Genomic DNA, 26,303 nt, shown 5'->3' with positions numbered 1-26,303 from the left:
AATATAGTTTATTTAATCGTATGCCCTTTCCAACAGGGATATGTGGGGGAAACCTCACGGTCCATGGCTACACGTTTCACTGAACATAGGTCCGCAATTAGGACCAAGAAAATCCATGCACCTCTTGTTCAACACTACATGGATGCAAATCACACTACAAAGGATATTCAATGGCTTATCCTTGAGAAAATCCACACTAATGGTCCTGCAGGTACAGAAATTCGAAAACGCAGGGAGATCTTTTGGATATTCACCCTAGACACCTACAAAAAGGGCATGAACAGTGAAATACCCTGGGCGCAGGCAGTAAGAATTAACAACAGCTAAATGTGTATATGCAGTTTCTGTGCTAAATATAAGGGTGCTTCTTGACTACACAGTTAGCTGTCAGATTCCAACTCTCCATTTCTATACTACATTAAGCAAACTCCATAGCTATCAAGAACTAGCAATCGAGTATTCAGAATATGGATTACTTCATCGTTCATAGTAGTAGAGTGGTAATGCACTTCTTTTGCCGCATTCTTTCTCTAGTATTGTTATTTGCTTTAATTATATATATATATATATCTTTTCTGTTCTTGTTTAATATCTTTTGTTATTTCCTTACTCATTGCACTTTACAGTTTTTAAAAAAAATAATCCATGGTATATGATCCCGGAATAAAATACCCTGTCAGTCTGGTTCTCTAACCGTTTCAAGGTACTCTACTAAGTTGGCGCCCATTTTAGCTTTGCTGCACTATTGCACGTACCACTAGCAGGGGGCTACTCAGTTCCACACATGCGTAACTCAACCAGTTTGAGATTTAAATTGGGCAGCATCTTTATTTATTTATTTATTTATTTATGCATTTTGTAGAGCGCACAACTACCCAAGGGTGTCTCGGCGCTAAGGACTGACGGCAAGATAGGTAGTTACACTGGATTATTGATTAAAAAGCCAAGTCTTTATCTGTTTCCTAAAGGTGAGCATTGTAGGGCTAGTCTTGATATGGGGGGGGGAGCCTGTTCAAGAGTTTGGCAGTGGCACAGAGAAAAGATCTGTCGCCCCAGGACACTTTCTTTGTGCGGGGAACAATCAGGAGATTGGCAGTGGAGGATCGTAATTGTCTGAGAGGATTGTAGGGGCGAAGGGATTGTTTAAGGAAATCCGGTCCGGTGGAATGAATGGCCTTGAACTTAGATCTGTTTCTGACCGGTAACCAATGGAGTTGGCGTACAACTTTGGAGATGGGTCTAAATTTGGGAGTGCCTGTCAGAAGCCTAGCTGCTGCGTTCTGTACTAGCTGAAGTTTATTGAGAACTCTTTCTTGTGCATTGACGAATAAACTATTGCAATAATCCACTTTGGACATGATGAGTGTGCTGATCAAGGTTTTAGCGGCTGAGGATGGGAGGTATGGGAGAAGTTTTTTAATGATTTTAATGGTGTGGAAGGCTGAACTTTCCATCATTCGTGAAGTTTGACTGCGCGGCGAATTAACCACGATGCAGCGGTGCATCTGACAGAAATAGGCGGAGGCCACTGCTCACGTACCTGGAAACATTGCAGAGGCTAAAAGATGGATTTCTCTGTAACCGGCTAGCATGTGCCACGTCTTCCGGACGACCTCTGTGCCACATCTCGTTTTCATTTATCGTCTCAAGGTAAGAGACACATTATTGCGCCATATAGATAGAGCGCTAGCAGCGTCTGCATATTTCATGAGGGTTATATCTAAGTTAGGCGATATTTTTAACGGCATAAATGGAATTTGTATATTAGGTAAACCAGGCGGCTCATTTTAAACATCGTCTAAACGGAAATGATGTTTATAATACACATTCCACAGAATTACGCTAGTGAGTGAACACGCGATATAAAGCACGCTGTTCTGTGATAGGGTTGATTTAATACGTTTGCAATATAGACCCATTAGACAAGTAAATAGATGGACGTGATCTGGACAGATAATATACCGTAGGATAATGAGGTTACCTTGTAAGATAAAACGGCTATACCCTTATTGGTTCATAGTAAAGCACATTCCATTTGTTGGTATTACAGGAATATCGCTGTACAGAAAGAATCCACCACCTTTACCCCTATTGACTTATTATGTTAGGGTAAGTATGTTCGCCTCCTTAGACCATCTCGGCCCTACACCTATCATTGAGAATTCAGGAATAATTATGGTTTCTGGATGCAGATTTTATCTAGATTCTGCCTTCCAACCACAGCTCTCAGTTGCCATCCCGATCGAGCACAGTGAAGCACGTCACACTATATCTAGCTACGGGTGCATTTCATGCTTTGTGGGTATTTTTGGCTGTTCCCTACTCATCGTCACTCTTTGACAAAACTGTTGTGGTAACTATTCTCCTTTTACCTGGTTCTGACAATTTTTGTCTTTCACAGTGCACTTCCTGTGACAGTGTATCAAATGTAAATATGTATAGTTAACGTCTCGTATTTATAATGTACATACTGTGTTATAAGTAAGACTGGTTACATGTACCCCCTGTGGATATACCCCCGATACCCTCCCATAATACTCTTCCCCTGTTTTTATTTTTCGTATTGCACAATTGCATGGCTACCTGATGAAAGCCCAAGGCCGAAACACGTGTAGACTTTATTATTAGCCATGAAATATATATGCATTAGAATCCCAGTTTTCGTATTTCTTCCCCCCCCACCCCCCCTACTTTTTGGACATTCATTGTAAATGTGATATATGAATATAGATATTGGATTGATGAAAATAATGTATGTATAGATCATTGACTATACTTCAAAGACCGGATTATATCATTTAACAATTGTCCTAACAGGAGATTGATATAATACTTGGTGTCTTATTAATTGATGTGCATATGTATATAGATTGTTTCCCTTTCTTTTTAATAGAAATATAGACTAAAGAATTCAAAATGAATTTTTAATAATAATTTCTCATGGTTTTGTACATGTTTCTATAAGTATTTAGTCAATTATGAATTGTTTCCTATATGTTTTTTCATATATGTGGCCCAGTCACTGACACAGCTACTTACACATTCACACAGACACCTACACTCACACACACACGCACACACACACGCACACGCGCACACACCCACACCCACTTTTTATATTACGTTAGTTATATATTTATATTATTAGTACGTTACATAGATGATCTATTCTTTATTTGGAACCACACAAGAGCAAGTTTGGAATCGGCACTGAGTGAACTCAATACGAGAGACGAAAGAATCCAACTAACTTGGCAGATCAGTGATCACATTATCAACTTCCTGGATGTTTCAGTTGAAATATCAGAAGGGCGCATAATAACAGACCTATATAGGAAGAAAACAGACCGTAACAACACGTTGCATTACACAAGTTTTCATCAGAATTCACTAAAAAAACATCTTCCATACAGCCAAATGTTACGTGTGAAACGAATAACATCAGAAGCGGACACATACAACAAATGCATTGAGGAAATGGAAACAAGATTTCTGAAAAGAGGGTACCCTCAAGAAACAATAACGGCTGCAAAAACAAGAGTCAATTCCATTACACGTAATGAAGCCCTTTCCAGGGTCAAAAAAAAGGATGAAAACCGAATGGTAGTGGTATCCCAATACTCCACCCAAAGCAGACAATTCAAAAAGATAATAACCAAACATTGGCGTATCTTGGCCACTGAACCTGAGTTTAAGGATTTGTTCATCAATCCACCAATTTTTGCTCACACCCGTTCATCTAACTTCAAAGAATTGTTGTCCAAAGAGCCCCAAGTACCCATCAAATACAATGGAACTGTTCCGTGTTACAACTGCAACAATTGCAACAACGTCATTAGAGGAAATCAGATGAATCACCCCATGAAGGGGCATATTGTCAAACTAAAGGTCAACGCCACCTGTGATTCGACTAATCTGATCTACTTAATTAAATGCCCTTGTGGCAAGATCTACATCGGGAAAACTTCAAGAAAAATAAAGACAAGAATGAATGAACATAAGTCCAACATCCGGACCAAAAACGAACACTCAAGTGTTGCCATGCACTTCAATGAACTTAGGCACAACATAGCCCAACTTAAATACATGGTTCTTGAAATGGTTGAAAAAAACGAAGAAAGAGACAATAACAGAACCCTGTTGCAAAGGGAAACTTTTTGGATTTATCACCTTCAGTCATTGAAGCCCTTCGGGCTAAATGATCGTATTGAACTGAGCAGCTTTCTGTAAATATTATCCAAAGTTATTTGACACACTGCGAAATAATGCGGACGCATTTATATGTTTAATTTACATGTTTACTTAATTTGTTATTCTGACATCTCCACTCCAACATACATGACACACCCCACTCCCTCCTTCACCACTCTCAACCCGTTTTTTCCCCATTCCAACATGGCCACCAGTTTCCCTTCGCTTTTCAAATTAGTCCGTCCTCTGAACCTTTTCACTTCCGGCGAGTTGTTCAAATAACACCCGCGCGTTCACCAGCTCTGTTCTTCGAGACCCCATCGGAGCCCAAGCCGTACCCATTTAGACGAACACCGTCTTCGTCATGAAGTAAGTCACGTTTAAGTACCCCCTGCCCCTCGGCGATCATCACGCATCCATTCCCCGTTCACCACCCTAACAGCCCGTTCATTTATTTCCCGACAGATCTCCACAACACCCGCTAACACTTTCAAACAAGACCCGGTACGTTTTTAATTTTATGAATTTGTTTGTCAGGTAACGTTTGTGCCCATCAGGGTCACACTGAGACTGTTATGTTGTTCCATCGGCATTTTCGAATAAGTTACCTCAGTTATTAACTTGCGTATGTCAATACGTGTTGATCTATTGCATAGCATATACTTAAACGTATCATTTTCACCAACAGAGCTCCCTGAGAAAGGGCAATGCCCGAAATGCATTGGAGCAATGGCATTTTTTGTTTGAAGAACTAGATTGTGGAAAAATGAAATGAACCTTGATTTATTGAACTGAAACAATTACAAAATATTAAAAGTATACTCATGAAATTCGAAAAAAAGTGAACTATATCTTATTTGGAGTCAGTCCACACAGACGAACCACCAAGGTGTGCTTATATTTACAGGGACGCACCTCACGCTGGTTTGTGCGCAGTTCCATATACTTCTATTTGGTGTACTAGGCCGGTTACACCACCTGATTGAGCACCCAAATCTAAGAACCATCATTTACCTTTTACTAACTTTTACCTTTCATATTCAGCTGTGCGCCTAGCCAATTTTGTTTTATTTTGGTATTAGTCTACCAAGAGCAAGACATTAGCGGTGTGCATCAACGAGCTAACCGGCTAGATATTATCAATGCTAGCAGAAAAGCAAAAAACTTTCAAACTGTAATGGGTGATTAGATATAAATAAACACATTTGTATCACTTCATTTAGCAAATATATTCCTCTGTGCATCTAGGATGGTAGGGAACTTATAAGATCATAGGAATAATAGGTTGATTTCGTCTAGTTAAAATAAATATCATGCGGACATCGATTCTTAATCCCAGACTTTTGTGACTTCGTTAGTTCCATGTGCGTGTGCTAAGTGTCCCCCATTGGCACCGGCCGCAACTTCTGGCTCTGCACATATTCCTGATAACCAACTTGTTCTTTAGATATTTTCCTCACCAGATATTCTAATTGTTCTTTGCCATACTTCATTTCGGCCTATTTGCATTTCCCATAGGCTTCTCTATAGCAAGTTGTTTTCATTTCATTTAAATCTTTATTTCGGCCAGCAGGCCATAAAAGACGCACATATATATATATATATATACATCAAACATGAAAAAAACATATCGAGTACGTACATCAAATCATTTAAAACAATTTTAAGACCAAGGACAAAACCAGTTTACATCAATAATAATAAAACTTAGTTCATTTAAAAGCGAAGATAGATTTTGGAAATAACACTACTCAAAGCATTTGACCCGATTTCTTCCGAACAATATATACAGCGTGAAGGAACCTGCTGACACTAAACACAATAACCTGGGCTGTGTTAGTTTTTAAGATTCTGTAGGCAATAAGACTAGATCTAGTTCCTAGAAGTGCACACATGGGTTTCAGCCATTTTTTGCGAGCTTTTAAGTACGCATTACATGTGAACAACATATGGGCATCGTTTTCTATACATGAGGCTGAGCACATAGGACATATCTTACTTTTGTTGTTTAGGTTTTCCAATGTTTTCTTTGACCACCGTTCTATGTTAGAGTTCAGCATAAGATTCCCATACCTGAATTTCAGGTAGAGCGTCTTAGCGACAGGGGGCTCTATTTCATCCAGACAGGTTTCAAAACAGGGTTCATTTTTAAAGGATAAGAAATCTTGGGTTAAGGTCCCATTTCTATTTCCAGATACAACCCTATTGTCTATGTGAGACCAAAATGCTCTCTTTACAATGGCTTTAGAAAAAGGTGGTAGATTGTCGGGATTTTCCCACATCGAATATAGGCCTAGTATTGAGAGCCATTTTTGGATATGTCTAAACCATACGATAGAGTTAAAAGAATCAAGATTCAATATCTCGCGGAGGCTATTTCTGTAATCTAATAATTCTGGGGTGGACCAAATCCTAATCCAGAACAATACCGGTCTTATAATAGTTAGATGATCGGTACGTTTAAAATTCAAATCGAATTGAAGGGGAATTAGTGGTGTGCTAGTGGGAACCCTTACGATTGCTCTCATGAATTTGTTGTCCATACCTTGAAAGCTCTCCCTAGCCCATGGTCCCCAAATCTCAGCTCCGTATAGGGCGGCAGATTGGATTTTAAATTTAAAGAGTTCAAGTACAGGTGTTACACTCTTGCTTGTACTAGCATTCAACTTATTAATTATAGGTTTAACATTTTGAGCATATGACACCTTACTTTTCTCAATTTGGGCCTTCCATGATAGCTTTGTGTCGAGCACCACCCCCAAGTAAGAAAAATTATTAACAGAATCCAAAATATGGCCATTCATAGTCAAGGTGCCTCTGTCCAGTCTGCTAGGATTCAATGCCATACATTTCGTTTTGTCAACATTTATTTCTAGACCCTTGATCACACAGTAGCTACTAAAGGAGTTTAAGAGCGCCTGGAGGCCTTTCTTGGTCTGGGATATTAGGATGGTATCATCCGCAAAGAGCAGCGCAGGCACTCTCTCTCCATTAAGCTGTGGTGAATCATTATTACAAGTGTTCAGATGATCAGGAACATCGTTGACAAATATAGAAAATAGGGTGGGGGCCAAAACGCATCCCTGCCGGACACCGCGTTCAATTGGAATATCGCGAGTCAGTTCACCATTTGGACCCCATCTAATGTTGGCATGATTTCTAGCGTGCAACTCAATTATTTGTATCAGGAGACTCCCTGGCAGACCGGCTTTCTTTAAGGAACTCCAAAGCAGGTTGCGTGGAACAAGGTCAAAAGCCGCTCTCAGGTCAACAAACGCTACATACAAGTGACCTTTCCTGATGTATACGTACTTCCAATATATGCAGCAAAATCTGAAGACCTGGTCAAGGGTGCTGATCTTGGACCTAAAGCCTGCTTGAAATTTGGAAATAATTGCTGACTCCTCCAGCCAATCATTTATCCGGTATAGCAGATGTTTGGCATAAAGTTTTTGGAGGATGTCCATTAGACTAATAGGTCTGTAATTTGAAGGAGCAGATCTATTCCCCTTTTTAAAGATTAGCACAACTTCTGCTGCACGCCAACTATCCGGAAATCTACAGTTTTTGGACAGGGCATTAAACAAACGATTTATGTAAGGGGCCCAGACTTCGGTTTCGTGCTTGTAGAGATCACCCGGTATTTTATCAGGGCCTGGTGCTTTGCTATTTTTTAATTCATTAATTGCCCTTTCAGTTTCATCCAGGGTGAAGTCTAAACACTCAGGGGGTGGAAGTAACAGTGGAATCTCCTCAACACCACTACCATATTGTTTATACAAGGAGGTAAAGTGTGTCACCCAGGTCAATTCGTCTATAAACGTGTCCTTCACTACTCTGCCTGCGTGCCCCCCATTTGCGACTAACCTCCAAAAGCCAACATTGTCATTTAGTTTTGCCGCAGTCAACATGTCCGCCCAAACCGACTCTTCCCACGATTTTTTGGACGTTTTTTGGACAGATTTATACTCTTCCCTTGCAAGTCTTATATCTTCTTTAGGGCTGTTCTTAATAGCATATAGGAGTTTCTTCTTAGCCATTCTACATGAGTGGTCATACCATAGTTTCCCGTGGTACCCCACCCGTGCATTTTGTTGTCTTTTCCTTGGCAGTTTAGACATGTAATTTCGCAGTTCCTTAAAAAAGATCTTGTGTAGTTCAATAAAATGATCGTAGTCCTCAGGTAAGAAGGAATGTCCAGCCGTTGGCGCAAAGGTCGTGTCAAAGAGCGAGTAAACTGACGCCAAAGTCCTTCCTTCGGTTAAGAGATGTGGCCATTTTAAAGCACGTCTATTGTTGTTGATGTGCACATGATCACACAATTCATCAGATACAGCTTCACTTGATGTAGGTGCAGGGATGTCACTAAGCATGTATGCATCAATGTGGAGTTCCAAGGGATAGTGATCGATTTCCTCCCTGTGTGTCACTTTAAAGTCAATCATAAAGTGCCAGATGCTTTGTGAAACAAGAATAAAATCTAGCCTACTTTTTGACTTCGCATATGTTGGCTGTTTTGTTAGATCCGACGGAAGACGGCCATTACATGCTCTGAGGCCATGATCAACTGTTCACCTCAGTAGTTGGACCGCCAAGGTGGTACATTGGACGTGATTTGAGGTTTCAAGCTGAGGGATATTGTAAGCTTGGTCTTCATCCTCAAAGACTTCAGCGATTCCGAACATCGGTTCAAAGTCACAATTCAAATCACCTCCCAGAATTACGGGGACTTCACCAACCACTCTTTTCAGGAAGGAGTCCAAGATTTCCAAGGTTGGAGAAACCCTTGAGCGGCCTATAGGTCTATTATAGACATTAACAATATAATAATCATACCCCTTTGCAGTGATGATTTTCAAGGCTAAAATGTCAGGGCTTCCTGTGTCTATGGATTCAACCCTTAATGCTAAAGTGATTTTGAGCCATATTAGTAATCCCCCCGACGGCCTTCCCCTTTCAGACTGCGCGGCCTCATTACCAAAAGTTTTAAACCCCATCCAGTGCGGAATGTCAATGGCCCATGTTTCTTGCAGTAAACAAACATCACTGGAGTCGACATAATCTGCCCATTCTGGGTCTTTCAGATTTTTGCCTACTCCCGCAATGTTCCAAGACAGGAAAAACAACTTTGGTGTACGGCCACTATCAGAAAGAACACGATCAATAATGGGCAGTCTAGGTTCGAGCAATGGAGCTGCACTTTCTAACTGACAGTCAACTATTTGATTCACTGCGTTGGTAACCAAAACCCTTGATGCAGTACTAGTTGTTCTACCGAAACAACCCTTATGTGTATTATGGTGTACTTGATTCAGTGCTGGACGAATTTTCCTATTCTGATTATTATTCCCCTGACTGGAGCAAAAGCGCCTAACACCCAATGTGCAAAAGGTGTCGTATAGCTTTAAAATACAATTTGGCATACTCTCAAGTCAGTCAACTGCATCTAAGCAGCTGAACCTGTTGAAAGTGGGGATTCCAGTCCTCGGTCTGTCTTGCCAGATTTGGCGCATGGCCATGGTATTGGGTAAAGGTATTCCAGCTAGTCCCATAATTTCGGGGCCTCGGAGGTGGGTAAAAGAACGATAAGGGTCTAGCCACGATGTATGATGAATCTCCATACGATTTCCATGCACAAATCTGGTCAGCACTGTGGGGTTCTTCGAATGAAACGACTATACAGTCGCCCGAAATCGACTTTGTAGTTGGACCAACCCATGGTACCCTACAAACCATGAGGATTTTACTTTTCATCTGATTTGGGATTGGTTTATTAGAATTTAACCAAGAGATCACCTTGTTTTTAAGCGATGAGAAGTTCTCTTCATATTGATTATCTAATTTGGGTACCCCAGTAAGGACGATGTCAAAGGGACTGGCTTCAGGGGGCAAATCAATATATCCTCCTTTATAAACATGGAAGTTGTGAGAATTTGTTTTGTTAGCAAAGGATCTATCAGTATTAGGGCCCTCAGTGGCATGGTTATTAAGGGGTAAAGTGATTAATGGATGCTTCTGCAAAACAGGAGTCTTGGACACAGCAGATTGATTACCAGCAACATTTGCTAAATGGGATTTTTTGCCTTGAGCACAACCGTTCGACAAGGAATTATTAGTTGTATTATCCGGTGGCACATTTGGGGGTATAATAATAGATTTTGTCTGAGTATTAACTAACGGCTTTTTAGTTGTATTTTTAGCTACTCCCTCTTTTTGGTGCTGTGTATTACATGGATTTGTGTTCGAAGAACTCGAAGAGACCATAGTCGGAATGTGTGTGGAAGTATTATTCCCATTGAGGCTTAAACTTGCTAGCGTTATAACCCTTTTTTCCACCTCTAATAATTGATTTTCAATGCCTGTTAGTCTGACTTCTAATGGCCTGAGAAGTGTTTTTAACGTTTCCCATACTATTTTTAGAAACTCTTCCCTATCCCCTTGTAAGGCATCCAAAGATGTGGAAGTTTTCTCACCCATCTCTACAGAATTATCTGCCATTAGGTCCAGATTGGGTAGTTCAGTATTGGCATTGCTGCTTTGTACATCGAGGGTCGTCTGGCCAGTCACATTATTAGCAGTAGCAATAGGTTGCTGGATAACCACCTTTGTAACACATTGACTAGAAGCTACCTTAGCCTTCTTCCTGGCATACACAGATGGATTTTTACGTTTACGTTTATTTTTAGGTGATATTTGAGCAGCTCCCTGGATATTATTCGAAGTTGCATCTCCTAACACCTTTTCACCCTCGATGATCTCAATCAATGGAACAGTAGATGGAATATTTACGGATGTAATACTAGCTAATGGGCCTGAACATTCTGAGTCACAATTAACAGGGGAAGCTAAGTTTTCAGAAATGGAATGCACTTCTGCCAGGGTAATAATTGGTGCAGGGCCAGTGATGCGCTCAGGAGTTTTCGCAGTTGCAATACTACCAAGTGAAGATTTTTTTCTTAATGCCAGTTCAGTCGATAGCCTTCTTGCGGACTCTAACTCCAGGGAAACTCTATGCTGGAGTTTAGTAATTTCATTATCAATGGATAGACTAGTTCTTGTGATAAAATCGTCAAGAGTTCCTGTGGGCTTTTTCCCATTTTTAGTGGACTTACTTCTTGTTTCCCGGACGGACATGATTATATAAGGTGGGTTGCAAGATATTCATGCACTAGAAATTTGTGTTAACGTGTCAAGTACAACCAAGGGGGATGGCCCGGTCCGGTCTTCCTCGGCCTGAAACGGCCCTGTCTTTGCCCAGTCTTCGCCCCTGCGTGCGTCCCGCTGTGCGGTATGGGGCTCTCTTGTTTTGTATTAGAAGGCTTGGGGCGTGGCCGCCGGGGGAAGAGGCACCAGCTGTGAGGAGCTGAGGCTGCTGGTCCTCGCAGTCCCCCGGTAGGCTCGCCGCGCTGTTAACCCCCGCTGTACTCGACCTGGGAGCTGGATTTCCTTTCCACCGACTGTGGATGCTCACACTAGGGAGAACGGGGTCGGGCAAGTGATGAGCGGCACCCGCGGAGCGGGTGTCGCGAAAGGTGGCCTCTGGCTTGTGTGCAGGCAGCAAGAATCCAAACGGAAGGCAAGGCAGGTATGGCAAGAACACCCACACTGATTTGGAGGCCCCGCGCTGATAACGCCGAAGGCTGGGGGCGTGGCCGCCGGGGGAAGAGGCACCAGCTGTGAGGAGCTGAGGCTGCTGGTCCTCGCAGTCCCCCGGTAGGCTCGCCGCGCTGTTAACCCCCGCTGTACTCGACCTGGGAGCTGGATTTCCTTTCCACCGACTGTGGATGCTCACACTAGGGAGAACGGGGTCGGGCAAGTGATGAGCGGCACCCGCGGAGCGGGTGTCGCGAAAGGTGGCCTCTGGCTTGTGTGCAGGCAGCAAGAATCCAAACGGAAGGCAAGGCAGGTATGGCAAGAACACCCACACTGATTTGGAGGCCCCGCGCTGATAACGCCGAAGGCTGGGGGCGTGGCCGCCGGGGGAAGAGGCACCAGCTGTGAGGAGCTGAGGCTGCTGGTCCTCGCAGTCCCCCGGTAGGCTCGCCGCGCTGTTAACCCCCGCTGTACTCGACCTGGGAGCTGGATTTCCTTTCCACCGACTGTGGATGCTCACACCAGGGAGAACGGGGTCGGGCTAGTGATGAGCGGCACCCGCGGAGCGGGTGTCGCGAAAGGTGGCTTCTGGCTTGTGTGCAGGCAGCAAGAATCCAAACGGAAGGCAAGGCAGGTATGGCAAGAACAAGCATGTTGTTTTATTTATTGATCTTCTGTTATGATTTACATTTACATCTTTTCGATACTGTTCAAATTCTACTAGCGGATTATACGGTTTTGTCAGAGTTGGACACCAGCTGATATCTTTTCTACCATCCCTCGTCTCACCAAAGGCATTTCTTTCAACCACTGTTGTTTGTGTCCACCGACACATATTGGGTCTCACTGAATCAGGACGTGATCCACCCCACTATTATCACTCTTCTTGCTATACAACATCAACTAGTCCATTTAGCCTTGAAAAAGTCGTGGTTACAGACTTGTACCAACGAAACACGTGTTGGCTGTTTCCTTTGATGAGAAAATTTGTGTTTTTGAATAAATGGATTAACGGATTCAAAAAGAACTTTGGCTTGATTCTCCTGTCTCATAAAAGAAAACTAGATGATGACCATGTGTTATATTACTATCATCTTTTTGATATAAATATTTTGTGATTAACATGTCATAACCTTGCTACTAGACATAGGATAGTGCACTTGACCCATTTTGTTGTATATTTGTTTTGCAAATCCTTTGGATTTGCATTTAGTCACCCCGGGTAGTGAGTGACAGTGGTCCTTGTAGCACTCAGTTTGGATTATTCATATTCCACTCTACTGTTGTCCGGTGACCATTATCTACTTACTACATATGTGAAGATGCGGTTACTCCCTCCAGGGAACACCACTACCAATTTTTCTTATCACTGACTCACACACTGATTGAGAGACACACATACCCACTCACAGACCCACTCAGATACTCGTGTACCCACTCACAGACCTACTCAGACACTCATGCATCTAGTGAGACATTTATGCAGCTACTTCCAGACCCACTGAGATACACACACCCACTGAGACACCCATGCACTCACTCACAAAGCTTACAGTTAGGAAATACAATTAAAAAACCTTGGAAATTCACAAAAAAACGAAGGTTACAGTGACGTTATAGTTAATGATGCATTCCGTTGTAAGAGCAATACTGTCTCTACCAAGAGCAAGACATTAGCGGTGTGCATCAACTAGCTAACCGGCAAGATGTTATCAATGCTAGCTGAAAAGCAAAAAACTTTCAAACTGTAATGGGTGATTAGATATAAATAAACACATTTGTATCACTTCATTTAGCAAATACATTCCTCTGTGCATCTAGGATGGTAGCGAACTTATAAGATCATAGGAATAATAGGTTGATTCATAAAGTTTCAAATCGTAGTGGGTCATAATCCCACCAACTATATGAGGATTAATGAGATAGCAGGGAAATTATGACTCACTGATTGGAAGCCACTACAGGGATGATGGCTTGCGGGGGACAGCAGACGACCATCCCTGTGATTTGCTTTTATTAAAGCAGAATTACTTTTTTTTTAATGGAGCATGTTTTCTTTAAAAGGAAGGGACTGTGTTTAAAAACAAAAGTTTCTTTCTTTTAAAATGTTTGTTCGAGAGTTGGTAGTGGTCCCTCTTGACCACTGCCTACTACTGCCCAACAAACCTTTCTTTAAGACACAAAGGGCTAGGGTTTCTAGGGGCACCTTTCCTTTTGCAAACGCATTACCACACTAACTCAGTAGTTGGTTATTTTTCAGTGTTTTGTGACCATGTTTCAGTTGCAAAACTTTCATACATATCATACCAAATTGGTATTTGGGAGGGATGCACACCCAATTCCATATGTTGATAACCGTCCTAAATTTAGGAGTTGGTGAAAGTTTACTGACTCCTAAAATGTGATTAGTACAGTCAAAAAAGAATGTGAACAGTCTTGCACACTAAATGGGAGTGATTGTGACTGTTTAAATCCTTACTAATCAACTAGACATGAAAACTAAATAGTAGCTGTTATAAATGCATTACGAGTTTCTGAATTAATGTTATTTTTTTTTCCATCAACAGAGATGACAGTCAGTAGTGCACCGAAGAAAAGGAATTATGAATGATGAAAAAATGTGAGCCACGCCATCTATTTCAAGAGGAGGCAAAGTGTTATCAACACAAGAAAATGAACTCCATTTAAGCGCCCAACAGTTCACAACGAAGGCCTCTTATTGAGCAAGGACCCAACTTTTTAGAGCTTCTGATATAACCCAAGTAGGAGAAATGACCAAAAGAAAAAGGAGTGCTATAAAAGGACGATTTATGTGTTCTGATTGTGGGAAGATTTTCAGTGCAACTGCATCACTTCTCATTCATCAGATAGTGCACACAAAAGAAAAATCATATTCATGCAAGGAATGTGGAAAATGTTTTGGACTTTCTTCAAGCCTTAAAGTCCACCAGAGAATACACACAGGGGAAAAACCATATGCTTGCAACATATGTAACAAACGGTTCGTTCAGCTAGCACATTTCAGAACACACCAACTAACGCACACACAAGAGAAAAAACATGAGTGTAGTGAATGTGGAAAGAGATTTAGACAGAATGCACACCTTCTTTCTCACAAGCGAACACACACTGGTGAGAAACCACATGTATGTTCTGAATGTGGTAAGTGCTTTGCCCAGGGATCACACCTTAATTCTCACCAGCGCATACATACTGGGGAGAAACCACATACTTGCAAAGAATGTGGAAAAAGCTTTGGACTAAAGTCATCACTTACTACCCATGAACGTATACACACTGGAGAAAATCCTTACACATGTAATGAATGTGGAAAATGTTTTAACCAGTCATCAAATCTGGCCACTCACAAGCGCTCACACAGTGAAGATAAACCATATGAATGTAACGAGTGTGGAAAGAAATTCAAAATGTCTTCATTTCTCATTACTCACCAAAGAATACACTCAGGAGATAGACCATATCGATGTAATGAATGTGGCAAGAGCTTCCGGCGAGCATACCACCTTAAATCGCACAATTCAATCCATACGGGTGAGAAACCCTATATATGCAGTGAATGTGGGAAGAGGTTCAGTCGGTCAGAACACCTGGTGACGCACCAGAGGACACACACAGGTGAGAAACCCTTTGCGTGCAAAGAATGTGGAAAGAGGTTTACCTTGTCTGGGGACCTTATAAAGCACAACGTAGTCCACCAAGGTGTTAAACCTTATAGTTGTCAAACATGTGGGAAGAGTTTTAGTCGTCGAACTTGCTTGATCAAACACCAGAGCATGCATTCCGGTGAAAAACCCTATTTCTGTAAGGAATGTGGGAAACGATTTTTCTGGTCATCCAGTCTGCTTGTTCACCAGAAACAACATGAAGGTTTAAAACTCATTCCATGCGATGAATGTGGTAAGGAGTTCAGCTCAGCATACCTAAAAAGACACAAGGAAACGCATACACAAGGAAAGCCATTTGCATGTAAGATCTGTGGAAAGTGCTTTAGCCGTACTATATACTTACACAAACATCAAATAATCCACAGTGGAGAAAAGCCATATAAATGTAATGAATGTGGCAAATGTTTTAAAAGGACAACTGAACTACTGTACCATGAAGGAATGCATACAGGTGAACAACCCTATAAATGTACTATGTGCCCGAGGAGTTTTCACATATCTTCCGTCCTTGAGAAGCATCTCAAAACACATGACAAAAAGAAAAGAAGAAGAAAAAATGTGTTATAACTGTGGAATTCATTTTGCTGGACTTCATGCTTGATGACTCACCGGTGAATGCACACCTGTACAACATAAGTAATTTCAGTAGATACCGATACTATTACATTTAGTTTGATAGATCCGTTAACTGTTACTACTTTCTTGCATTATTTCCCAAGCGGTTGTTTTTGGCAGCTAATTGATCTTTATTTTGTCCCTTTGTAAGAAAGTATTTATTTCCTCGTTAAAGTTGGTGGGTGAAAGGGCTGAAACCAGAGCCGAACACAAGCTAACTTAATGTCCTGTAATATAGTACCTTCCATTCTGGCATGTTGTTCCCTGCCTTTCTAAGTAGGCCCAGTCCAACTGAGTGCCACCTAGTACTCTCATTTGATTCTTGAGAATACGTAATAAAGTTCCAAACAAATCCTAACAGATAAATCAAATAAACATCCTGCGTAATAGTGGCTGAAATCCCTCCCAAAAGTGTTTTTCTCTCACATCCAGAAGCATGATTTCTATTCCCAATTTGACAGGTTCACTATGCACAAGAATATCTTGTTAATCTAAACCTGCAGTTGCAATAAAAAGTATTTCCTTAGTTGTGAAATATGTCCCTTTTCATTAATTATCCCATCTCCTCATTTTAATTCCTAGTTAAAACAGTATTTAAAGACTACTTCCTTTGTTCCTTACTGAAATAAATCTGGTAAATCACTTTTCCTTGTACCAAAATCATGTGAAAGTCAGAAAGAGAAGAATAGTAAAGAACAAGGGGCATTGCAATACTAAAGAACATTCTCGATTTAGCACCGTTGCTTATCTTTCAGATTGTTTTACACATCATTGTTGGTAAGTCAGCATCACAATCTTGGTTTGCTCTTTAAATTTCCTTGGAGATTTTTCATCTTGGCATAGTTAATTATACTTACCTGATTGTGTACAAAACACTGGGGGACAAAGATGAATTTCATTTTAGATGTTGCTGTGGTGATACCACCAACTCAAATATTCTATTAAATAGCTGCAGGTGAATGTTTTTTGTAACTCTAAGTGGTGTACCGATTGAGAAATGGGATATTTAACGGTGCTAAATTTAGGTAATAGCTCACCGAATCAACATTAATCGGAAACAAAAGTAACATGTTGCAAGTTATCAAACGGCAAATATATTCATGGAGTTCAAACCATTCCTGCATTTATTTTTGACACAGGTCCATGACCTCTACACCCGTTGAGCAAATTATATGGATCCTCATAATCCATCTCTGGCCCTCTTGGCCAAGACCTTAATGACAGTGTAAGTAGAATTTTCTAATGGTACTGCAGGAAAACAGATTACAGGGCAGGAAAATTAAACTTAACAACAATAACTAATTAGAGAGAGAGAAGAAATGCTTGGATGTTAACTACAAAAAAGTCCACCAGATGTATTGTGCTTTTACTCATTTATAAGGCTATTTTAGCGCATGTTGTTAACCCTCCTGAAAGTTGTTTGGATGTGATCTAGTTTTAAATATAGACTCTTATCTCATTGAACAATGTGGGAAATGCAGTAAAGGAGATCCAAAAATAATCGTAGTACGAAATCTCAAGACAAATTAAAATAGTGGTGTTACACCTTGAAGAGTAGAGGAAGTGAACCACTGCTGATTGAGGGTGTTTGGAGACTCTTGTCTAATGAATAGAAAGAAAAAAGGATTCCATCAGTGATTATCTTGTGGCAAATCAGGGCATTTTTAAAAATAAAATTCCCAGAGCAGTCATTGTCTCTGTAAGCCCAGTACTGGAGCATCAGGAAAACATTCATTCTTGGTCAGAGAGGAGATCACTCCATCAAGTGTTAAAGAGATTTGGTCTCCCTTACTTATGAAATGTTTGCAGACTAGTCAGTCTGATCTTGTCATGCCTGTAACCTTCAAAATAAAATCTCAGTAACCACTGCACTTTTAGTTTTATTACATTCTGGAGTAACTGGTTTATTTTTAGACACCACTTTCATCCTATTTTTTTCAGTATGCAAACAAAAGCTGGAGACTACAGTAGTACTGGCAGTAGATGGACAAGAATTATCTTCAGTTACTATCACATGGCAAGCAAGACCAGTATGTACGATTATTCCTAACTGACAGAAAGACAATGGTATTTTGATTTTAATCATGCTTCTCAGTGAGGGTATATTTTGATTTTGCCATGAGTATTTTACCATAATCCTAAAATTGACTGGGAAAACTTACTATCAGCTTGAATTCAAATTTTTCTTTGCAGACCAGCTTTTGTAAACCTCCCATGTTGGAGCATCATGTAGTATGGGCTGAGGTACCTTAAGAATTTGAAACTAAATACCACCATTGCATGGAAGTTACAGTGATGTGTTTGATAAGGTCAAAACGAGTAAATTTCCTCCTTAGGAATTTGATTGGCGCATAAACCTACAACAAGTAGCAATGTTAACTTCTAGTCAGAGCTATCCTCTTAGTGAAAAAGAAACAAAGTACCTCAGAACCTATCTAGATGAGCTCTAAGTAGTAGTTTTACAAGACATTCAGCATCTCAGATCTCATGTCCTGTCTCTTTTGTGGCCTCAACAGGAGAGGAATTGAGATCTTGTCTTGATAGTAGAGCTGTGACCAAGGTAACTGGAAAACATTGTTCCCTGTTGCCTTTAATTTCTGTCTTGTTTCAGATGAAGACTGCAACCATTTAACTGGATTTTCATGGGGCCTGTCCTCATTAGAGTCTGGGACTAAGATAAGTGAAAGGCACAGGTACATTTCCTATGAAATTCACACTTTTCTAGTATAGCATTGTACAATTTGGACTCCGTAGTGCCCCAGCTGCGTTCCAACTGTTTATGAATAAGGTATTGTGAGAGTCTTTATTGACCACATTTTGATCTTTTTTCCAAACTGAACAAGTGCATATGTGTTGCAGCACCTATGAGAAAACCATTCGTATGCTACACAATGGAAGTTTGTTTTTCATGCTGAAAAGGTAGAATTTTCAGGATTGTTCCTTAGTCCTCTGGCATAAGTATGGATTCTAAAAGCGTGGATACCGTGGCGTAATGGCCTTTTCCCTCGGGAAGTTTAAAGTTTGCGTGCCTCCACTATTTTCAGAGCTACATTTTCTGCCACAGTATCCCTAATCATCTGATTTATTTGCAAAGGAGGCCATTTTCAGTTGACTACAGAAGCCAAAATATTGATCCAAAATTTATGTAGAATTTACTTCTACTCCAATTTTGCATTAACCTGACCCAAAGCTGCCATTTATTGCAGAGGCAGATGCATCACTTTTTGCAGTAGGAAATGTTATTTCTCAAAAGACCGGCAGTCTGGACAAAAACATCCAATTGCATTCTCCCCTCAACAGCTCACCCCAGCTGAAGCTAAATAATACACCTTTGTCCTCCTCTCTGTCACGCTGTAATAAGTCTTCTCAAGCCCCACCATGTAGCTGATGGAGGCAGGCGTGCATGTGGCACTAAGAGGAGTAGGCCACAAAGGAAGATGGTGGATCCCTGCTAGTAGCAGTGCCATGATCAGAGACTGGTGGCCCGAGAAAGGCCATTGGTGTGGGCTCACTAAGGCTAATAGGCAACAGGGATTCCCTTGGCATGGAGATCAGGCTGAGTGGCCACTGAGTCCCTGGCTGCGTAGACATGGCAGAATCCAGGCCCTGACTGCAAGGTAAGGAACCACTGTCAATGTGGTAATATGGAGGTCAATGCCCTGCGGTACTCTGAACACAGAAAGTGGAGTAGTAGTGGCTGGATAGGATACTTTTGATGTGACCAGCGGAGAAAAGATTGGGGGGCCTACTCAGAATAGATTGATAGAGCTGCTTGGGCTGAAGCACCCTGATGGGAAATCGCATTGTGCCCTTGGAGTGCTTTGGCTCTGCACTCGGATTATATACTCTGTTGTCCTAGGAGGATGCGATAAAGGCACATTGAACCGCAAGTGGACCCACCACCCACAAAGGCACATGCTTCATTGCAAGTTGGTTTCTTTGGTATCAAAGATTGCCCTGCCCTTCATCTGAACTCAAGGAGGTCTGGAGCTTCAGGGCTAAATACTAAATTGAAAGAGAGAATACTGCTTGCATGGCTCAAGAATAAACCACACATGGTTATCTTTTACTTCAGGTCTGAGCAGCTTGTCAACTGCAATAAAGCTATTTAGGTCAATGGACTGGAGATGAGGGAAGGTCCAATCAGCAAGAGAGCGGGGTGGAAGGAGGCACCGTTGCTCACTTGTTCTCCTATATATTGGCATTAGCATTCTGAACATCCTAAACAAGCAACACGGGCCACCTACACAGAGACTGAGTTTGAAGGGATTCTGTTACAGGAGAATTAATTTACATTGTGGCTGTCCTGAGCAATGAAATGAGCCAGGGCATACCCCTCACCACTTATATTGTAGGCTGGCCAGGATGATCTTGTGGTGTGCCCCTTCTTTTGAATAGTGAGCTTGGGTTTCACCCATATAACGGTGGGATGTAAGGGGTAGAAAGATCAATCTGTGAATGACCTATGATATTAGCTATTCTCTTTGAAGGCTGTCGTAACGAAGATGCCAGAAACAGGTAAGTTGATAATAATGATTTATTTTAGGACGGGCCCATCATGGGCAGAGCAGCAGCGGTGGCATCGACAACCACCAACTGACGCATCCCTAACGCTCTGTACAGAAGACTCACGCAGTGAGGTTCTGAACCAAGAAACATTCTCACCATCAAAAGGCACAAGCTACTACATGGGTTTTTCCCTAAAATACAAACGAAAATGAAAGTAGGAAGAAAGGAAAACAAAAAAGAAAACAAGTGGAAAATAGAATACAAAACAGGATAACACTACCTGTAAGTACAAAGAATAATGAAACGCAAAATTCCACTGCAAAGAGAAACAACCAAACCTGTAAAAAGTAAAAAGCATTATGGTAAAACACATCAGTCCCTATAATGGGTATATTCCTGACCCTGGAACTGTGTCTCAAATCAGTCTGACTCGCACATGAAGAACTCTTATAACCACCCATACTACAGCTGCCAGATCCTTCATCAAAGACACCAGATTTCACCAGAAAACACTTATTCCACCACTGGCCATTCACAAGCTTCACTGAATCGCCTTTGACCACCACTACTTTAACAGTAGGGCCAAACTTGGAACAACCTTCCTCCAATGAACAGGTTTCTTCATATGAACACAATCACCTACAACCAAATCACCTACAACCATCTCAAACCCTTTGACATTCTTCTTAGTATCAAAATATTTTTTTCTGGTTCACTTGAGTCAGACTCACCCGACTCCTAACACAGACATCTGACCACTACCCATTTACTCATCCAACTCGGAGAAAAGGTGGTAGTAACTCAAAAGGTGAAACGCCAGTGGTGGAATGAAGGGTGGTGCAATAGAACCAAAGCATGTTCTTGACTGAGTTAGCAACCACACAGTTATAAGCAAGAGCCTACTGTTTACTTTCCCCCAACACTCTGTTCATGCGTTCTACTATACCATTTGTTTGGGGGTGATATAGTGAAATCTCGAGATGCTTGATCCCACTGGCGTGAAGAAACTCCTCCACCTCACTAGCAACAAACTAAGTGCCATTGGCGCTCATGAGTCTCCAGAAAACCCTCCTTCAAACAAACATCTTTTAGAAATTCTCCAATAGTCTTTGATGTAATCTCCCTCACAAACCTGACTTCCGACCACTTGGAGTAATAGTCAATCATGACCAGTGCATGATATTGACCAACAATATCTAGCCCCCACTTAACCCAAGGTGCAGATGGCAACTCAATAAGAGAGAGAGGAGGAGTGCACAACTTAGCAGTCTTATCACAGCTAGAACAAATCACACATGAATTGACCATTTCATCCACCTCCCTGTCCCTGAACAGCCACAAAAAGGAAAGTCTCGCTCTTTTCGTCATGGTGGCTTCTAAATGCGGGATAGCGTGATAGCGGACTTCAGTGGTTAGAGGCGGAAGACCTGGAAGCTGAGATCGACCGTGGACCAGGGTTCGATTCCCCGCCTCGGCGGGTCTCAGGCTCAAAAATTACACGGACTCGACAATTCTCGCTCTGGTGCCTACTCAACTCACGGGATCACACTCTGCGTCTCTGGGCAATAGCTTGCTTAATCTCCACTATGGCCCCTCGCGGCGGGATGCCTGGCTTTCACCTTGTGGACACCCTGCCGGGGTTTCTCACAGGGGAATACCAGGACGGGTTCCCTAAGCAAGCGCCGGGACGCTTACGGGCAGCTGTGCGCTTTACAAATCCAGCACATTTACATTCACATTTACAATCCCTCCGGGATCGCGCATGCGTGGGAAAACAACTGCGCGAGCCTTTTATAATCTAGTGATAATTACAAAACTAATTGGTCTGGAATCCCCTAATTTCAACCAATTAACGGGACTATATAAACGGAAGAGGCTGTCCGTTCGGTACCTCCCCTTCCTCTTGGATGATCGTGAGAGGTACCGACGGACAGGTAAGATCCTCAGCCCTTGTGCAATTCGTTTTTTACATTGAATAGGCTCTGTACAAATCTAAAGGAACCCAAGCTTTATTTATCCAGCTTTTGGTTAATTTAACATTGGTTTTCTCTCCAAGAGTTTGATTTGAGCAGGGGTAAAACATCTTCCCCCCTTTTTGCTCTTTACTATATAGTCTCTTTATCCCTTGATTTGTTCCAATAACACAGTCATGTAACAAATATTGATAAAAGTAACTATATTATATACACTGGTCCTGTCCTGGTCTGTTTGTGACTTAGAGCGTGCTGTCCATTGTTTTCAAGATAAGGTTTTTTTATGCAAAGCCAGTGAGCTAGGGACAATGTATGATTAACATCATGTTTTCCCTTCTTTTTTTATTGCAAAACAGAGCGGGGCCTCAATTTTCCCCGAGCAGGTCGCCGGGTGAGGTGAGGTCTTCTCCCACATAACGCTGGGTGAGTATCTCAGTGGAGGCCAATACCTCCCTGAAAATAGCGATTATTACTCTTCTGGTGTGGCTAAGCAAATATTACTTATGCCAATGTGTGCACTTATAATTTCTTTTGTGTGTTAGGTGGCTATATACAGTATACATACATATATGCTGATAAGCTTTCTTTTTTATAAACAGGAAAGGAAAGCTAGTTCTCCAGGACACATTGGGGGTCCAAGGAGACTACAGCTTTTGTAAAGTATTGAATTTTTCCTTTTTTTCACTACACTTTATATACCTGCAGTAGCTATTACACCATTGGGTCCTGAAGAAAGCCGGATAAATTTTCCAGACTGGCTGAAACATGTTGACCGTCCTGCACAGCGCCACTTCGTAGTTATTAATTTCCACTACGGGGCATGGTTTTATGTTTGACGCTCAAACAATTTTGATTAAACATATTTTTTGTTTGAACAGTCAATTTTAGTCTCACCTTTCACTTTAAGCACTGCACTTTCATTTCCATCTCTTCCTACTCTTTTGAGCATTATCTTGGCAAGAGTCTTTCTACAGATCCATACCCATACTGTCGCCTGATGGTCAAGGTGGTACTGGGATCATGTATCAACTCCCACATGATGATATTCCGCCAATAAAGGGTGGTCGGATGGGCATTTCTCAGCCAGATATGACTCAGTATGCTTAGTATGTGGTCTCTCTCACCTTAGCTGTTGTTTTGTGCTAACACACATTCAGGACCCAGTATCCCCCCTTTTTGTAGTCTGGCTTCTAAATGCCCCTTAGGAGCACACACAATGATCACAGCTCTCAAACACACAGGAGGAACAAACTTGTCGGTTCTCAACAGCAAGACATCCTCAATGGACAATTCATCCGCCACCTGAACATATGATTTCAGTTAAAAACTAAGGGGCATATTATCATCGGCCAGCGATAATTATCGCTGGCTATGCTTAGCGATAGTTTTGTTATCGCAGGCTATCGCTGGAATTTATCGCCCTATTAGCGTGTTATTAACAACGCGCTTCTCCAGGGCGATACCAATTCCAGAGATAGCGAGGTTATCGTCGTTTTGCAGGGAACATCGCTGGTTTTCCATCGATGTTCCCTGCAAAACAGTGATAACCTTGCTGATACAACCCACAGGATCGTATCCGCATAATCCACCCCAATGTTAGGGATAGGTAAGTCTGCATTTTAGCAGACGTTAGTTTTTGGAGAAAACAGCGGTTGTCTCCAAAAACTATGCTGGGGCAGCCTTGTAAATATCGCGATGTGAACATCAGCGATATTTGCAAGGTAGTCCATCCGGGGTACGCCCACCTTGCATCTCAGAGATGCAAAGGGAGGCATTGGGAAAAAGGGTGTTACCATGCGATTATGAATGTTAGCACCCTCTTGTAAATAGGGAGATAGTTTTATCTCCGCTTTTTTGGCTTTTTAATCCAAAAAAGCGGAGATAAAGCCCTGGTAAATATGCCCTTAAGGTCTCCCTAGGGGATATCGTCTCCACATACTTCATGACAGTCAACAAGGAAACATCAGTACCAAGAGCCTGACGCCAATCACACTCTGTAATAGCACGCAACTGTGGGATATCAACACCCGCAACAGTTAACTCTTCCTTGTCCTCCTCACCCATAACAGGCTCATCCTCCACAATGTCAGAAGAGCGTGAAAGGTAGTCCGCACAGCCATTCTTATTAACAGGAATGTACTCGTGCTAAAAATCAAACGGGAGAAGTTTCGACGACAACCGAGCAATATGAGGAGTGGCTCCTCTGGCATTTTCCCCACTCAAGATAAAAATAAAAGGCTTGTGGTCAGTTTGGAGGCAGAACTTCCTTCCCCAAATAAAATTTCGAAATTTCATCACCACCCACCAACAAGCCAACAACTCCTCGATGACTGAATACTTATTGTTAGTAGGAGATAGCACTCTCGAAGCAAAACCAATGGTCCTGACCTCATCAGCTTCGGTTTAACTCAAAACAGCCCACACACCTACATTACTAGCATCTACAGTCACAGTACAAGGAAGTTCAGGATCATAATGCTTTAATACCTTTGGTGAAATCAGGTGTTACTTGACCCAATCAAACATATTCTGGCATTCTTCACTCCACTCAAACACAAAACCCTTCATGAGCATTTGTGAAAGAGGCCTCAACTTGCTTGCAAAATCTTGAACAAAATGTGAATAAAATTCACCAAGCCCTAAAAAGGACTTGAGGCTAACCTTATCAGAGGGTGCTTTAGATTTGATAATGGAATCTATGAGACTAGACTTGGGAAGAATGCCCTGTCCAGTGACCAAGTGTCCCAAGTACTCAACTTCTTTTGTAAGAAAGACACACTTGTATCTAGGCAGAATCACACCATTAGATTGAAACCTAGACAACACTTCCTGAAGAATGGCATCATGGGCAGCTCTGTCGGGTGCAAAAACCAAAACATCATCCTGGAAAACAGACAAACCGTTCATCCCCTTAAGCATGTTATTCATTAGATGCTGAAAAACAGATGCAGCTGACGCAAGGCCAAATGGCATGCAGACATACTGTTAAGTACTGAAAGGGGAGACCGAAGCAGTGAGATGTCTGTATTCAGGAGCTAACTCTGCCTGGTTTTAGGCAGAGGCCAAATCTAACTTAGCAAAAACTTTAGCTTTCTTCAAACCTGCTAAACGTTTGTTGATGTTTAGGAGGGGATGAGAATCCACCCAAATCTCCTTGTGTAAACAGCAGAGATCAACACATACCTCCAACTCCTTGCTCTGTTTCCAGGCAACCACCAAAGGAGAAAGCCACAGGGAGGAGTCAATAGGTTCTATTATCCCCTTCTCACACAGGGAATTAAGCTATTTCTCCAAATCTTGCCTAACACTAAAAGGAACATTCCTAAGCTCGCACAGTCTTTCACAATAATTTGATGTTGGTAGTCTCTGACCTTCCCAAGTACACCAGAAAAAACATGAGGACCTTTATTAATAATTCCTTCGAGATCCAAATTGTCCCTAGCAACAAAAACTTGCTCACTTGTTCTAGGTCTAAGTACCATGCCAAATAACCCCAGGTGAAACCAGCCCAGAATGTTTTATTCTTTGTATGCAATGTACACTTTTCCTGCAATTTTCCTACCCCTGAACTCCATAATGTCCTCAATGTAAACAGACAAATTGATCTCCCTTCCTTCATACGAAACTGCTTTGCAATCGAGAGGTAAGAGATCTAGTGGGCAAAGTTTTGTAATGTTATGTTATATCCATTTGTAGCGCGCTCGGATACTTGTGAGTGTCCCTGCGCGATGCCGAG

At 41.7% G+C, this 26,303-nt stretch overlaps 1 protein-coding gene across 1 annotated transcript in view; it reads left to right on the top strand.

Annotated features, from left to right (window-relative positions):
• LOC144817716 (uncharacterized) overlaps window positions 1-17,953 on the top strand; it is a 79,397-nt gene extending 61,444 nt beyond the window's left edge. The window contains exon 2 of the mRNA XM_078674478.1: window positions 14,352-17,953. Coding sequence (XP_078530604.1) covers window positions 14,556-16,037 — 1,482 coding nt within the window. The 5' untranslated portion in view covers window positions 14,352-14,555 and the 3' untranslated portion in view covers window positions 16,038-17,953. The remainder of the gene's footprint in view (window positions 1-14,351) is intronic.
• The last annotated feature ends 8,350 nt before the right edge of the window (window positions 17,954-26,303 follow it).

The sequence above is a fragment of the Lissotriton helveticus genome, chromosome 2_1 (genome assembly GCF_964261635.1).
Source record: "Lissotriton helveticus chromosome 2_1, aLisHel1.1, whole genome shotgun sequence".
In the NCBI taxonomy this organism is placed as follows: Eukaryota; Metazoa; Chordata; class Amphibia; order Caudata; family Salamandridae; genus Lissotriton; species Lissotriton helveticus.
Note: the sequence above shows the minus strand (reverse complement) of the source record. Positions and strands in the feature narration are given on the sequence as shown.